General features: G+C 35.1%; 1 protein-coding gene across 3 annotated transcripts; it reads right to left on the reverse strand.

The window, feature by feature from the left end:
• Positions 1–3,153: 3,153 nt before the first annotated feature.
• On the reverse strand, positions 3,154–11,154 carry LOC147299287 (bZIP transcription factor (DUF630 and DUF632)). Of its 3 annotated transcripts, XM_086253081.1 has the most exons (8): positions 11,006–11,154; positions 10,614–10,727; positions 8,369–9,667; positions 8,008–8,079; positions 6,254–6,468; positions 5,427–5,650; positions 4,144–4,237; positions 3,154–3,993 (listed from the first exon to the last, which is right to left on the reverse strand). In XM_086253081.1, exons 3-8 carry the CDS (start codon positions 9,609–9,611, stop codon positions 3,547–3,549), a joined length of 2,295 nt encoding a protein of 764 aa, XP_086109207.1. In that variant the 5' UTR covers positions 9,612–9,667; positions 10,614–10,727; positions 11,006–11,154; the 3' UTR covers positions 3,154–3,546. The 3 variants fall into 3 exon arrangements, with proteins under 3 accessions (XP_086109207.1, XP_086109189.1, XP_086109198.1); XM_086253063.1 differs by having other exon boundaries at positions 3,154–4,237; XM_086253072.1 differs by lacking the exon at positions 10,614–10,727 and having other exon boundaries at positions 3,154–4,237; positions 11,006–11,114.
• Positions 11,155–15,559: the final 4,405 nt, after the last annotated feature.

Genomic DNA, 15,559 nt, shown 5'->3' on the forward strand with positions numbered 1-15,559 from the left:
AACAGACTCTTCAAATTTGGCTATTTAAATTAATCTTACTTTGTTGACCTATGTGGCCATTTGAAGAGCCAAATTTCTTACTTTAAAATTGTGAACTCCAACATACTCTTCAATTTCATTAATTTATTATTATTTTTTTTTATCTTTTTCTTGTTTAGACAAAATATTAAAATTTCATTAAATTTTAATATTTGAAGAGCCAAGTTTACTCTTCAAAATTGAAGAGCTGACTTTGGGTACTTATTTTGAAGAGCCCATTTGCAGAGGTTGTTAGAGATTATTTATCTAACGGGGCACAGCTAATTAAGCAGCCAAAGTCATTTGTAGAGGCTATTGGAGATGCTCTTAGATGCCACCTTATGTGTGAGAAATTTATGGTTCAAGCAAATTTATATGCAATAGACTCAATTATAGCTAATTCTCTCTCTATCTCACACAGTCGAATATGAAAATCGAAGTTCCAATTTCCCAAATATTATTTAAATGGTAATACATATATGGCATTAAACAAACAAATTCTTTTTATAATAGCTCAATATTTGACACTTTTGTTTAGGAATGTAGCACTACTTACTAGGTATACCTACCTCTATTATTTATGATGTTCCACTAAATGTGAGACAAAGCTGTTGTGAAGTAAGCAGTTTTTTTTTTTTTTTAAATGTTTTGAGTGTTAGAAGCAACATCAAAGTGGTTGATAAATTTTAAAGTAGAAGTGATGTGACTGCATATAATGACTATAATATGAATGAGAGAATATCTATAATAGGAGAAATTATGACATACAATACAACTACATTCAATGGTTGAAAATCTATGCCTTTTAGAAGATATGTGAATGCATGTCAACATCTAAGGATAAAAAGTGTGGTACGTTGTATAACATGCTGTGGCTATATTGTAAATTAAATTGTCCAAACAAGAAATTTAAGAGAATGCATAAGAAATTTTCGTAAAATAACTATGAAGACTAAACTATTGCAACTCAAAACAGAAATCGTTCATTACTTTGATGACTGTTTGGGTGTTTTTTTAACCAAAATACTCATCATATCTACTATAATCTCGACATATTCGATTGGATAAAATGCAGAAAAATAAAGTTCTTCAAAGTCCTAATTAAGTTCGTTTAAGTCTTTAAGAGTTTTAAACATACCACAGGGAAACCACAACGAAAAGGGTCTTGAATTTTGTTTAGTCGTAATTTTCATTTTTCATGTTCATTGCAATCCGGTACATCATATATGGTAGGCTTCTTTAGATTACAGAAAGTTATTAAAACCAAGAGTACAGTGCAATGCAGCATCCTTGATCAGCTCCTTGAGGCTTCTTTCTTTTTTTTATTCTCAAGAATATGCATGTGGGTACCTATAAACATTTATGCTAGAGATACTAAATTTGGATCCAAATGATGTGGATAGAGAGCATGCATGCCAGTATTTATTAAGAATAAATGAGTTCCTAATAGACGGGGACCAAATATGAATCAATGAATTAACACTGTCATATTATTTGACATAGAGAAAGGATTGGAGTAGGGAAAATAAACCTAATTAATCAATGAATCAATGAGTTCCTAATAAATATTGCAGCTTCAACCTACAATAACCCATTGTTATAGATCCAAGTCCTGATGAGGTGCCTTACAAGAAAATTGGGGTCTTCATAGATTAAAGATCGCCATGACTTTGACACACACGTGAAGCGCCATAAGGACTTTATCGGTAGCCTCAAAAGAAGGTCTTCTAAGATATCCGATGGAAGGTCTTTAGGGTTTCCCATCATCAGCTGGTGCTCCATCTTCTTTCAGCTGCTCTTCTACTCCAAACCCTAAGAAAGGCTTTAGAAAGAGGATTGTAGGTTTATTATTAAAGGTACACAAACTTATATATATGTATGGGAGTCCTATTTGCTGCTTGAGATCTATATATATAAGGAGTCCTAGCTGTTTTAGGGCATGCACCATTTGAAATAGTAAATACATATCGAGCTTGTTTGGGCACTGCTTTTAGAATTGTCAAAAGCGCTTTGAAATTAGTAGAAGTGTTTTTGGTAGCGTTTGGTAAAAATAAATAAAAGTGTTTCTAAGTTATAAAAGCGCTTTTAATGGGTTTTTTAAGAAGCACTTTCAAGTGCTTTTGCATGAACCACTTATAATTTTTATAAAAATATGTTTGTGCTTCTTAGCAAAAGCGCTATTAAGTAAAAGTGCTTTCAAGAAGCAGTGTCAAACGGACCCATTGTTTGTTTTGTTGTGTTATATATGGGCCGACTTACAGCTGGGCTGAGGTGGGAGCCCACCCCAGTTTTTTGAAAAAAGATATATAATATGTGGTATTTTAGCCCAAAATAGCTTAATAGCTAGCCCACTATCCTCCTTAGTCATTCCTTTATCATTAACCTAATCATTGGGCGACATAGCTATAGTCATTCCCTTCCAAGGCTTTAGTCATCCCATTTAGGCCCAATTACCCAATCAGTCTCACACACCCTCATCCCAAGGCTTTATAGTAATTAAAACATATTTGGCATCAAACAGAAGGGTTGTCCTTTAGCCTTTTAGCCTTTGGTGCTGAACATGACCTCATCATATTTATTATTTAAATGAAATTTGTCAAGGTCTTGGGTTTTTAGAAGTTCTGAAACATAAGTTACATAACACAGGGAAAAGGGTTATGGGTCTTGCACTTTCCTTCGGTCGTAATTTTCATTTTCATTGACTTCTTTGGAGCTTGGCCATGAAGCACGTGCCATCTGATACATAACATCATGGATTGGTAGGCTCCTTTAGGCTACCCAAGGGTATCAAACCTGATGAACTCTAAGGCCAGTGCTCAAGCAAAGAGTATTATGCAATGCAGAATGGTAAGAGAAAATAGAACAAAACAAAAATATGTTTTTTTTTTTTCTTAAGAGAAAACAGCTTGTCTGAACTAAATACCAGCATTAATGCTGGCACATCCCTCTAACTAGAAGCAGCAAAGCAATCAGGGAAGTTAATAAAGGGGACCTTATATGCACAATGAGAAAAATTAAATTTAAAAAAACAAAGAAAAAAGAGAAGCAAAGGAATGTGTTTGTGTGTGCGCACCACACAGAACAAACACATAACACAAAGCAAGGGTTGGGGTAGGGGATTAAATGCGCGCACACTTGAAAAACATTATGAGCTCATTAATAATCCTGGTAGAAATGAGGGTGGACCTTTATCAAAGAGTTCCTACAAGAAAAACACTATACAAGTTTTTCTATATATTGCATACAACTTCTCTTGACCACTACCAGCCATTGTAATTACAGCTTCAACCAACAAAAACCATCCCATTATAATAGATACAAGTTACATATTTTATTTGATTCCTTTATTTTCCACTTCAATTTAATGTGGAACTTCGAACCAGATTGCCTTTATTTTTCTCTTCATATACAAATGCCATGTCCAATTGAACTTGTATCCAAATTGCCTTACGTTTTCTAGATTTCTCAAACTCCATTCGATGGGACTTAATGTTCATGCATTGCTTCCTCTCCCCTGCATCCAATCCTTCAAACTGAAGAAGTTTGAGACTTAAACTCATCATAATAAATCTTAGCACGCTGAATGGCATCCTGAAGCTCTACATACATCTTCACAGAAGCGTCTGCAAAGTTGGTCAACTTACCAAAAAATCCCGCCAAGCTTATCTGGAAACGATCAAAACCTGAAATCCCGTCTTGACAAACTTCACCTCTCAACATATTAACTGCAGAATCACTACCAGTATCAGCCTTCCAGGATGTTAAATCTGAATGGTTTGCATCCTTCCCCTCTTTTTTTTCTTGGCGTGGTAAAAACTGGGCAGTTTCAGCTGCCAAAGTCTTTATAGAATCTTCCACTTCCTTGTCAGGCAAGCTCTCAAGCTTATCAAGCCAGAGACCACAGGTGACATATATTGGAGGGCCATTGTATCTTAAGGGGTTTTCTTGTTGCCGCCTTTTCCTTTTGCCAGACTTCTGTGGAACAGAGACACATTTTAAAAGCCATTCATGTATACACTTCAAATAGGACTTTTGAGCCCCAATCCACTTCATAAAACTTGACGATAGAGATCTAAGTTCATTTTCAAGATGGCTAGTAATCTGACGATGAGATTCTGACTGTACAGAGATTTTGGTGTTGCCACTGTTGTAAGCTATTGAGATTATGTGAAACTGAAGCTTGAAACATTCAAGCATCACCTCCCACATCCGACTTAACCTACAATTTGGTAAGAAGAGAGAAATTGAAGCCCAAAAGTGAAGAAGAATCACATCAAAGAAGCACATACTAATCGATATGATTGAGAATATAATAATAATGAGCTTGTGAGGATAAATGATTATTGTATGTGTGTGTGTGTGTCCACATATAGTCATATATACATGAAAATTCTTTAATGCTTACAGGGAAAATGCAGAGTGGGATGCCTACTCTAATCCAACAAAGCTATGGGTAATAGATAGGTAGTTTTTAACTGAAACCCATAGCTCCGTACCATCAATTACTAAACAGGGTTAGCACCACTGCTTGGCCAAACTTTGAAGAACATCTCAAGCAGCAGTTCCCAACTTCCCATATATCCGGCTAAACACATGGAGGTGAGTTTCAGCGGAGTATGCAGCATAGGAAAAGAAAACCATGGCATTAATATTTGACCAGAAGCCCAACTTTTCGTAGTCTCTAAAATCTTCTGAGGTAAACATTCATTTACTGGGAAAGTTCTAATTATTGAATTGACCAATATTTGAGGAAAGGGATGCGAAACATTACGGTACCAAACAATATCAGCTAGATGGCAACCCAACCGTAACTTATTTAGGCAGTAGTTTATCATATATATTCAAAAGCATAGACAGACAAGAGCTACATATAGTAATTCTGTAACCACTTCCATCACTATATCATATTTTTGGCCATAACCACTTCCATCACTATATCATATTTTTGGCCATGAAAGGAAAACCTCCATCACTAATTTGTGGACAAATTTGAGAGCTAGGATGCATACATACATACATGCTTAAGCTGGTAAACTACAAGGACAAAATTGAAAAGTGGAGGGACCAAATTGAAACTTGTAGTAAACTACAGGGGGTAAAATTGTACCTTGGCCTAAATTAAATCATTACTATTCTCTTGTTCTACATTCCACTGATTCACAAAACTTATACTGGTAATATATGAATATAACTTCTGCCACATGGTTTGTCCCAAACTATGTCAACATTCAACTTAACTCGTATTGGTTTTATAAGCAACCACGAATAACAAAATGAACTAAATTAATGAATCAGATTATACAAAATCAAGTACCCAATTCCAATTTTTATCAGTTTCCGAAATTGAGTTTCTAGGACATATTAACTTATAATCAAGCCCTAGTGAAAAGGAACATACAAATACATACCCCTGAATCAACTCTTCGAGTTGTGGATGGAGCTCTTTGTCTCGTAATTCCTCAATCCTCTTCGATATAGAGTCAATTCTGTGAATAGCAACTCTGATTCTTGAATGTAGATCCTTGACAACAGCACGAGTTCTATCAATCTTTTGAGTACTTTCTCCTTTTGATTCTTGCTGCCTTAAAAACTTACACTTCAAGTCATAATCCCTTCTGACCATCTGAATAGCCTGAAAATGAGAGTTATTGAGTTCATAACAATCAGGGAAGACCCATATACTCGGTCAATAAAACCAGATCAAATTTAGAAAATCAACAACCTTAGATTTGAAAGTGACAAATCAAAAGGTTTACAAGAAACATAATGCACATATTGTTTTGAGCTCCAGATCAGAAATTCCAAAGCAAGTTCCACATCTTTTTTATTTTTTTTGCATCTCTGGAATTTCTGATTTTTCAAAAGTTGGCAGTACTATATACATGGGCATCATGGTATGTGGTGTCAACTAGTGAATCATATCTGTTTATTAGCAGATACGTAATTAGCAAATCCAGTTATAGATTACCTCGCTCCAGTAAATTTGATCACTATGGTGAGTTTGAAATTAAAGATAAGTAGGAATATTAAATGAAATGAAGACACTGTAATGTAATCCAAAATCATTTGGTAAAATTTCTGTTATGAAATGTCTATAAAACATATTCGTGCATCTATTTTCTGTTCATTTGAATAATAAATGCTTTTGATAACAATGATAATGCTGTTAATTATAGAAAAGTAATTTTGATGATAAAAATAAATGCCGTAACTACTGTGAATTTATCAACAGTACCTTGACCTCATCATACAGCTTCCTCTCCCACGCATACAATCTATCCAAGGTTGAGGCATGACTGCCTGAGATCATGCAGGAGTTATCAAAGAGGTTACCAGTAAGATCCTCAATATCATCTTTTAAGTTTGCTCCCAAAGGATTCCTTGATGAAGAGGATAGCGATGATGTTGTCCTATGCCAAGTCAAGTACTTCACATCAGTTTGAGGAGGCTCTAAGTGGACATACAGAAAGGATCAGCTCAGAAATCAAGGGCAAGACCAAGAATTACCTTATACAAATAGCATGAAAAGGAAAAAAGCTATTTAACATAGAACAAACTAAAACCGTCACACAAGCATCTGAGTTAATCCTAAGCACTGAACATTCAAATGGTACCTTGCATACCTTCTTGAGATGGTAATTAACATTATCTAGAAAACCTCCGAGAACTTAACCAACATTATCTAAAGGATCTCTGCAACCCTTATTTACGATAGTTGGAAGGCTGTCACTATGTATGCTAGCCACCAATGCTGTTGTTTCCTATGAGTATGCTAAAGTCAACACGATATACTGAAGGTTTAGTTGTTTTTTTCTATTAATTATTAAGTTTAAATTTATAGAATATGATGTCAATACGGTAAACTTATACAATTTTATGCAGATCCATACATCTCCATTATGCAACTATGTGAATTCAAGGAATAACTGAACAGATTTAGATGTTTAAATTGTTAATCTATTTAGTGGACAAGGACCTTCTCTAAGCATGTCAGGTTGTTCATTTATTTCAATACAATATAATTTATATACAATAATGCCATTATTATCATTATGTTTTACATCTTATGTGATATAAGCATAGTTTGCATCCTCAGTTGTCATTTTTCTGTAGCATTATAATGTCAGATAGTTATAAAATGGTTCAACATGCTTTCCTCCGCCTCCACACAAACAACTTCCTAGGGATAACTCATATGCATCTATACCGCTTTCAGTAAGGTCTCTTGTGAAAAATACATTGCACTCAGTTACTCACATATGTTTCATCAATATTTCCAAGGGCTGCCATGTGATTCAAAAGTTTAATGTCGTTTTTAATACATTTTGTTAACACCTTGACCAACCAAAATGCTTCACCAAAACAAAATGATAAAACCCTTGTTGATCGTGATTTTTACTTTCAAAATTTTATGTTTTAATTTCTGATCAAGACAAAAGACTAAGCATGACAAACAGACTGGAAGTCATTGCATAAACATGTAAGGGAAAGAGAATATATAATCTTTCACAGGATATTACTATGCATACAGTTTTCTTCTCCCAGATACAACTTTTGCATCCAAAACGTTCTCTCTCTCTCTCTCTCTCTCTCTCTCTCTCTCTCTCACACACACACAGCACACACACACACACATTCCAATAATAGAAACTACTAATTTCCCCCAAAATTTTCATTTTCTCATATAAATTTTTTGGTGGTTTACTCTTCTCTAATCTTACCACACCATGTGAGGAACACACCAGTGTTTAATTGTACAAGACTGAATTGTTTAATTGTCAGAGAATTTTGGATATCCATTAAAGTATTATCAGACACCCATAGCAGATACAGCACCTATGATTGTTTGAACACTAACAGGTCAGAAAACCATAATAGAATTCTTGCGCTAGGCATTCCTGAACCAGCACCCATGTTTTAAAATCAATGTATCTATCATGCATCAGTGACAAAAAATAAAGTAATAAGCTTAAATATCAGGAGATCTACCTTCCTGAACTTGATTTGGGTCTTCACCACAGGAGAAACAAGCCTTCAAGAATGTGGATGACATTGATCCACCTGCAACAGTAGAAATCCTAGTGTTCATAACTTACATCAAAAGACTATGAATAGAAACCTCAACAAACTTCCAATGTTCTATAGGAAAATAATGTAATATGAAATTATTTCAAAAAAGGGAAACAATATCCATTTCTTTTCTCAATCTTAATGTCCCATGAGAGAGAGAGAGAGAGAGAGAGAGAGAGAGAGACAGACAGACAGAGACAGACAGACAGACAGAGACATAGAGAGAGAGAGAGAGAGAGAGAGAGAGAGAGAGAAAGAAAGAGAGACAGAGAGATCTTACTTTCTTTTGCTGGGAATATTGGACGGAAATGCAACTTATTTGCTTCAAGCATTCTGGGAATTTCTTGACCAGCCTCAAAAGCTTTTAAAAAGAGATTTTCAATATCTTTCATGCTTGAAAAAAAATCTTTTGGGGCAACCTTACTTTCAATGCAATCTTCTTTCACTGTTGTTTTATTTGTGTCATTTTCACCAGCAACTACTGAGGATGTGGCTCTCAATGGCGACAAATGAGGAGAGTTAGCTTTCTCCCCATTCAATAACTCAGTTTCTGAAGTTACACTTCCTTCAGAAGGCATTGTAGGCGAAGCATTAGCTTTAACATGATCATGTAATGAGGATGTGGCTCTCAATGGCGACAAATGAGGAGAGTTAGTTTTCTCCCCATTCAATAACTCAGTTTCTGAAGTTACACTTTCTGCAGAAGGCATTGTAGGTGAAGCATTAGCTTCAACATGATCATGTACTCTATTAAGATTTTCAAAGCTTCGAACCAGAGTATCGGCAGCAGGCTCATCAAATTCATCTTCAGAATCCTGAGATTCTTCCCTTCCATGAAAAGAAACCTTCTCTTCCTCATCTTCCAGCTCAGGAATTCCCTCCTCTTCCCTAAGACGTCTTATATCATCAGTATTTTCACACCCCTGGTTCATTCCTTTCCCATCTTGAAAAGATAACTGATGGTCAATTGGATGAAAAATACCAAAGTAATCCCATGGTGGAGTTTCATGTGGGAGTGAAGAAGCTTCAAATGGTGATGTTTCAGGTTTTCCAGCAGAGCGAGGTGTAGTACTCTGTGGGGTGCTCGAGGAGGTTACTGTTGCAGTAACAGGTATAGAAGGTTTTTCTTCAACCTTTTTAGAAAAGCTACCCCTGAATTTCATATGATTTGAATGAAATTGAGTAGAATTTGGAGGAGAAGGCGAGGGAGAGAATGTTTCAGTTGCATCTATGCGTTGTGACACAGATGGAGAAGAAAATGAGAATTGAGAGAGGGACTTGTCAGTTTGAATGAGAGGGTCTGGCGTTGCACTAGTGGAAGTATACAAGGAAGACTCAACGGGAGCTACAGGCTCAACAAATTTCTTAAGAGCTGTTCCTGTATTCTTTAGTGAATGAATATACATAACATGAGCTGCTGCTAGTGAGCACCTGCCATCAAGTGCCTGCTTAACATACCTCTTTCTTTCTCGACATAGCTGCAGGGCCTTATCTTCCTCTATTTTAGAGCTTGAGGCCCCCATATCTGCAGATCTGACCGAATACCCTCTAATTACATCAGAAGCACATAAGGTTCTTCCTGAAACTCAATTTAAAAGAAGTAATTAAGAAATGGAAGATAGATGCAACGGTAAAAATTGTTCACGGAATCAAAATTATTTGAAGCATGTAATTAGCACAAGGTGTAAATTATATTCACTTTAGTAGCACACCTTAAATTAAAAGTAATAAACAAAATGTGTACAGATAGATTGAATTTGAAAGAAAAAACATATACACAAGAAAATCACGCTTCATGGAACCCTTTCCCTTTTTTGTGTAAAGAAAACGTACAAATGAATTGCCTAATTCCTTAATGATTATATAAATGAAAGAGTGGCACACCAGGGAAAACTAACATAAGAAAAATTGCAAGACAAGGTAGAGCATGCTAAAAGAAATCAGCTTCTAAACATCTAATTGAGGACTCAATCACATAGCCATGACCCATGATTATAACCCTTGCCAAAAGAACTCAGTGACATTACTGATTATAAATTCATAATGTATAAAATGAAAATTTCTCATGGCAAACCCAATAAATAGAAACTCATGTAAAAGATAAGCTGAAGAAATCAGCAGCATCACCAATACCAGCAATAACAACAAGAAGAGAAGGAAATATTGGTTCAACTCATAGCTAATCGCTCATTTTCTGTTTCCCTCATTCAAAAAACCAGCATAAATCTATATGAATCGATATCAAAGACCAAGGAACAAACCCAAAAGTTGATAAATGCAAAATTTAAGCTAAAAGGCAGAGCATCCAAAAGGGACGGAATCTCTGAATATTCGTAAACACCACCCCATATCCAAAGCAAAGGGAAGCAAGTGAATTGTTCCAAGAAAAGCTATGGAAGTTTGAAATTTCCATGTAATTAACTCCTCTTATCTCAAAAGTCAAAATCAATCCCTGAGATCAATTTCCTAAGCTCTAAGTCACTAAACCTACTTTTTCTTTACTCTAATTAAAACGGCAAACCCACCAGGAGAGAGAGCTCAGAAGAAAACCCAGTTGAGTGAATCAATCAATTATTGGAAGAAAGTAGATCAAATTGAAGTCCCTGGTCCCTGGAGTTTGTGAAAGGCAATCAGAGCCTCTGCAGTTGAACAGAACACATAGAGGATTAGATAATTGGCAACAAAGAGACCAAAACCAAGCAAGATTCACAAAAACTAGAGAGAGAGAGAAAACAAAGAAAACCCATCTCATAAAACCAACAATCAACGAAATTAGAAACCAGAAATTGAACCCAAATCCAGTACACACAGCAAGAACAAGCAGAAATAGAATTCTACACAAGCAGAGAAAAATGAAATAAACTGAGAAAACAAAAAACAGGGCTAGTCGGTGGGGAGAGGAGGAAGTAGGGTGGACCTGAGAATTGAAGTGAAGCAGAAGAATTGGGTGTACGATGATAGCTCGGATTTCAGAGTAGAGAGAGACAGGAGATATGAGAGGAGTGTGTGTATGAGTTTCAGGGAAAGAAAGAATAATAAATAAATAAATAAAAAGAATGGTTTGTGAAAAAGAGAAGTCCAGAGGCGAATCGGATGGACGCATAGCTGATTCCACTTTCATGCAAAAGGCATTACACAAAGACAAGAGATCGGTGTGAAACAGTGGACCCCACCCTTTTTTCCAAAACTACCCCTGTCAGTCTCCCCTTAACGGTTAAAACTTCTTGCGTGAGACCTAAGCGCTTGGATTTTCCAAGTAGCCTCCCCTGGCTGGAATTGTAGTGATTAATGCCTCAAAAGTTTTTTAAAATTTAAAACGTTTATTGTTTATATATGCTTTAAAAAGAATATTAAAGACAAAAATACGGCGTTTTACTTTTACCCTTTCGTTGAGGTTGTTTTACTGTGCAATTGTAGTTTGATGACGATGTAGCAACACCAAAAAGTATAACATTTGGTCAATTTTATGCAGGTTTATTCACATCAATGCCTCTAAAAGTAATTTTAATTTTTAATTTACTTCTTAAAATTTTATTCCTTCCACTTTACACTCTAACTTTATAAAATATCATGTTCTATCAAGTCCATTACAAGTTCCGTCAAATAAGTTGACGTGACAGTTTATTATCCCTTCCACATAAGTGCCACGTAGGATTTTTTGACGGACTCATAAACAAACTTAACGGAATATGGTATTTTGTAAAGTTTGAGGGGCAAAGTTGAAGGAATAAAGTTTCAGGAAGCAAATTGAAAATCAAACCTACTTTTAAAGGGCATTGATGCAAATAAGTCTTTTTAATGAGAGACTTATTTTTTTTTACGTAGACGGAAATTTTTATATTTCATAGCTCTTTGGTTATTTTTGGACAAAAATACTTTTCAGAGTTGATAAAGTTGACACAATGTGGCTACATGCCTACATCACCATTTGAAGTGACTACAACACTCGTTCATCTTTTAACCTAGATCTGTAAAATTCCTAAATTAACCTAGATCTATAAACAAAACAAAGAGCAATCAACACCATATTTAGAAACCAAATCCCTAAACCATTGTAAAATAATTTCATTTTAATTGCAGCTGAAAAATATAAATCAAATATTTTTGTTCAACTTTCAAACAAAGAAAAGAAACATTAATATAGTGAACTCGATATACTATAGAAAATTAAAATACCAAATTAAGACAATTGAAATTACAGTTACTTTAGTAAAACTTGGCTCTAACTACAAGTAATAAAATCATAATTTTGTCATAAAAGAATTAAAGACCTTTTCAATAATTGTCACTTTTAACTGTTACCTGGAATAACAAGGTTTTTATTTTTATTTTGGAATACTATCCCTCTACGGAGCTTCTTGACAATACAATTCTCAGCATTAGACCTCTACCAAGTCAAATTAATGCTAATATACCAAAGATCCTCAAGCTCAATATTCTGAATACACTACTCATCAAACTCCTCCATAGCCATAGTTCTCTCAGAGCCACTCAGCCACTAACCACTTTCATAGAACTCTAGCAGACATTGAACTCCATACGGGCTGTGTGGTCGAATGGTCTTAAAAGCAATATTTATAAATATTGAAATATCATTAAGTATTTTTCATAGGTTGCAAGCTTTATATTTATATTTATCCTTTCGGATAAAAATGAAGCTTTATATATATATATATATGAATTTTTTCTAGAGAGAATGTCCGCATTTTTTAAAATTTACGGATGTCGACATTGTTTACCCCTTGTCGACACTGTGGCAACATTCGTAAATTTTTTATAAAATACGGACATCCTCTCTAGAGAATGACTATATATATATAGCCAAGTATGAATCTACGTAAAGTATAAATATACAGATAATCAAGGGAGAAGATGAAGGGATGCAATGAATCTTGGTATAATCAATATATCAAGGGAGGAGGTGATCTGAATATTATTAACATTTATTTCTTAATCAAGCCTTGGAAGAGATTTTGTTTTTTTTATTTTTTATTCTAGTAATACATACCATATATTAGATAGAAAAGTGATTTTGAGAAAGTGTTACAAGTCCTTTTTTTGCTGGAAAATTTTATAAAGTTAACTGAAAGCATGTGCACTTTATTATATATGTTGGGTGAGAGGAAATGAAGTTTAGATAATGTAGCACTTTTTTTTTTTTTTTGGGTCAGAAGATAATATATGTAGCACTAAACAAGTACAGAAATGAGTAAGAAAGAATGAGAATGATATGGAAGGGTATCTCTTTTATGTGGCTATGCTTCTGGACAAAGCCTTTAGCAGTTGCTTTAACCCTGCCTTTGTTTAACTAATTAAATTTCTTCATGTAATATTCAGTTGCCCAAGATGACACTGGAAAGTTATCAAGTGTCAACCAAAGAATCAATGCAGATTCCCTACCTGATGCTAGATCTTTAATAAATAAAAAAATGACAAAAACAAATTAAACAAAAAGTAGCTACAAAACTCTCGGAAAGTTAATGGAAATTAAACCCTAAGGTAAAATGGTAAATTGCCCTTGAAAACCTATAGTCTATTAGAGGGAAGAACTATGGATCTCAAATTGCATAACCTATATATAATATTTCTTTAGATTACATCTTAATAATCATGTAAAGTTGATCTTAGTGGGAATATGAAATTTTTTGGTAGCGTATTTGAAAACTATATATGAATATAATTGGCATTTAATTTTTAACATAATAAATATATAGTCCGTAATTTGTAGCACCCATTTATAGAGAAAACTTTGTTGCCGCACCCACCTTTAATCAAACACACCACCAGCACCTAAGAATAAGCCTACTAATAATTTAGGCTTATTAATTACATTAATTTACATGTATGCCATTAGAACCCAGCCATTACCGCATCCTAGCTAGCACGTCCACAGGACAGCTAGAAGCCCAACCCTATCCTTCTGACTTGCGCTGACGCGCGCTGACACTTGCTGACACGTGCTGACGCACGCTGACATCACTGTAACTGAATTTTGGTGAAATTGTTTTTTTTTTTTTTGAATTGAAGTTTTTGCTAAAACTCAATATTTCGTTAAAACTAAAATCAAACACTGAAATTGAATTTCATTACACTAAAACTGAATTTCAAAAATTCAATTACACTGAAACTGAATTTCAAAAATTCAGTTACACTAAATTGAAGAATTCAGTTATGAATTCACTTACTGAAACTGAATTAAGTGATGAAATAATTACACCTTGACTAAAATGCAATTACACCTTAATTTAAAAATAATTACACCTTCACTAAAACAATTACACCTTCACTAAAACAATTACATCTTTACTGAATTCTGTTTCACTAAAAAGAACACAGCAACCTTATAAAAAAAAAAAAAACAATACAACAAGCCATCGAGATGAGAGGAGTAGCAACCACAGCAAGCCATCGATATGAGTCTATCAAACAACTATAGACTAAATTCAGTTTCAGTTTGAATTCAATTTCAGTGTATTCAGTTTCATTGCATTCATTAAATTCAAATTCAGTTCACTGAATGCACTGAAACTGAATTCAGTGAAATTGAATTTAGTGAAACTGAAACCCTAGACAACATCGTCCGATCACCTCACGCGCGACAAATACACGACAGTCGCCACTGCCTTGATCTGTTTCTACCTGCAAATTTGATTCATCATATTTCAGAACCATAATTTCATTCAAAATTCATTTAAAACTCATGTTTCACGAACTGAAACTGTTTTACGAACTGAAACTGTTTCACGAACTGAAACTGTTTCATCAATAAATAAAGTAAATTTGTATATACTTATAAATCAATTAAAAAACCCACATTTCTATCCGATTAACAACAAATTCAACTAAAACAGATTCACAAATTATACATTTCACAAACAGATTCACAAATCAATTTCAAATTAGGGTTTTCAAATTAGGGCTTTTGAACCAAACCATCTGCAAATAGCTCACCAATTCAAAGGAAACAAAAAAATTCAAACGAACCAAACCGTCTGCAAATAGCTCATTTTATCCTAAGCAATAAAATGGGGTTTTTTGATTCATCAACAATTGGACCAATCCAAACACACATAAGTGACGAGCACAACGAGGAGAAAAAGATGGATACCTGACACGACAGAAATGGTTGCCGGAACACAGAGATCTCCGGCGAGGTTGTTGCTGGCTTCTCTCCTTAGAAACGGAGGCGATACGGGTTGGGTTGGAGTTCTGATGGCACCAGCGCACTCAGGACGACGAGAGGAAGCCATCCCTAGCAGTTCGACAGCTCGTCCTCGCCGGAATCGGCGGATCGCCGGCGATGGAACTCGGGTCTGCTTAGACCCAATCCGGCATAGAAGTTTGGTTTCACGGCATGTGGAGGGCAAGAGGAGGAAGAAGGAGGAATGAAGGTTGTTCTGAGACTGGTCTCACCGGCAACCGTCACCGGACGACGAAGAACGCGTCGGCACAGCCGCGCGAGGAGAGAGAG

The sequence above is a fragment of the Dryas octopetala genome, chromosome 1, assembly GCF_963921425.1.
Source record: "Dryas octopetala chromosome 1, drDryOcto1.1, whole genome shotgun sequence".
NCBI classification, from domain to species: Eukaryota; Viridiplantae; Streptophyta; class Magnoliopsida; order Rosales; family Rosaceae; genus Dryas; species Dryas octopetala.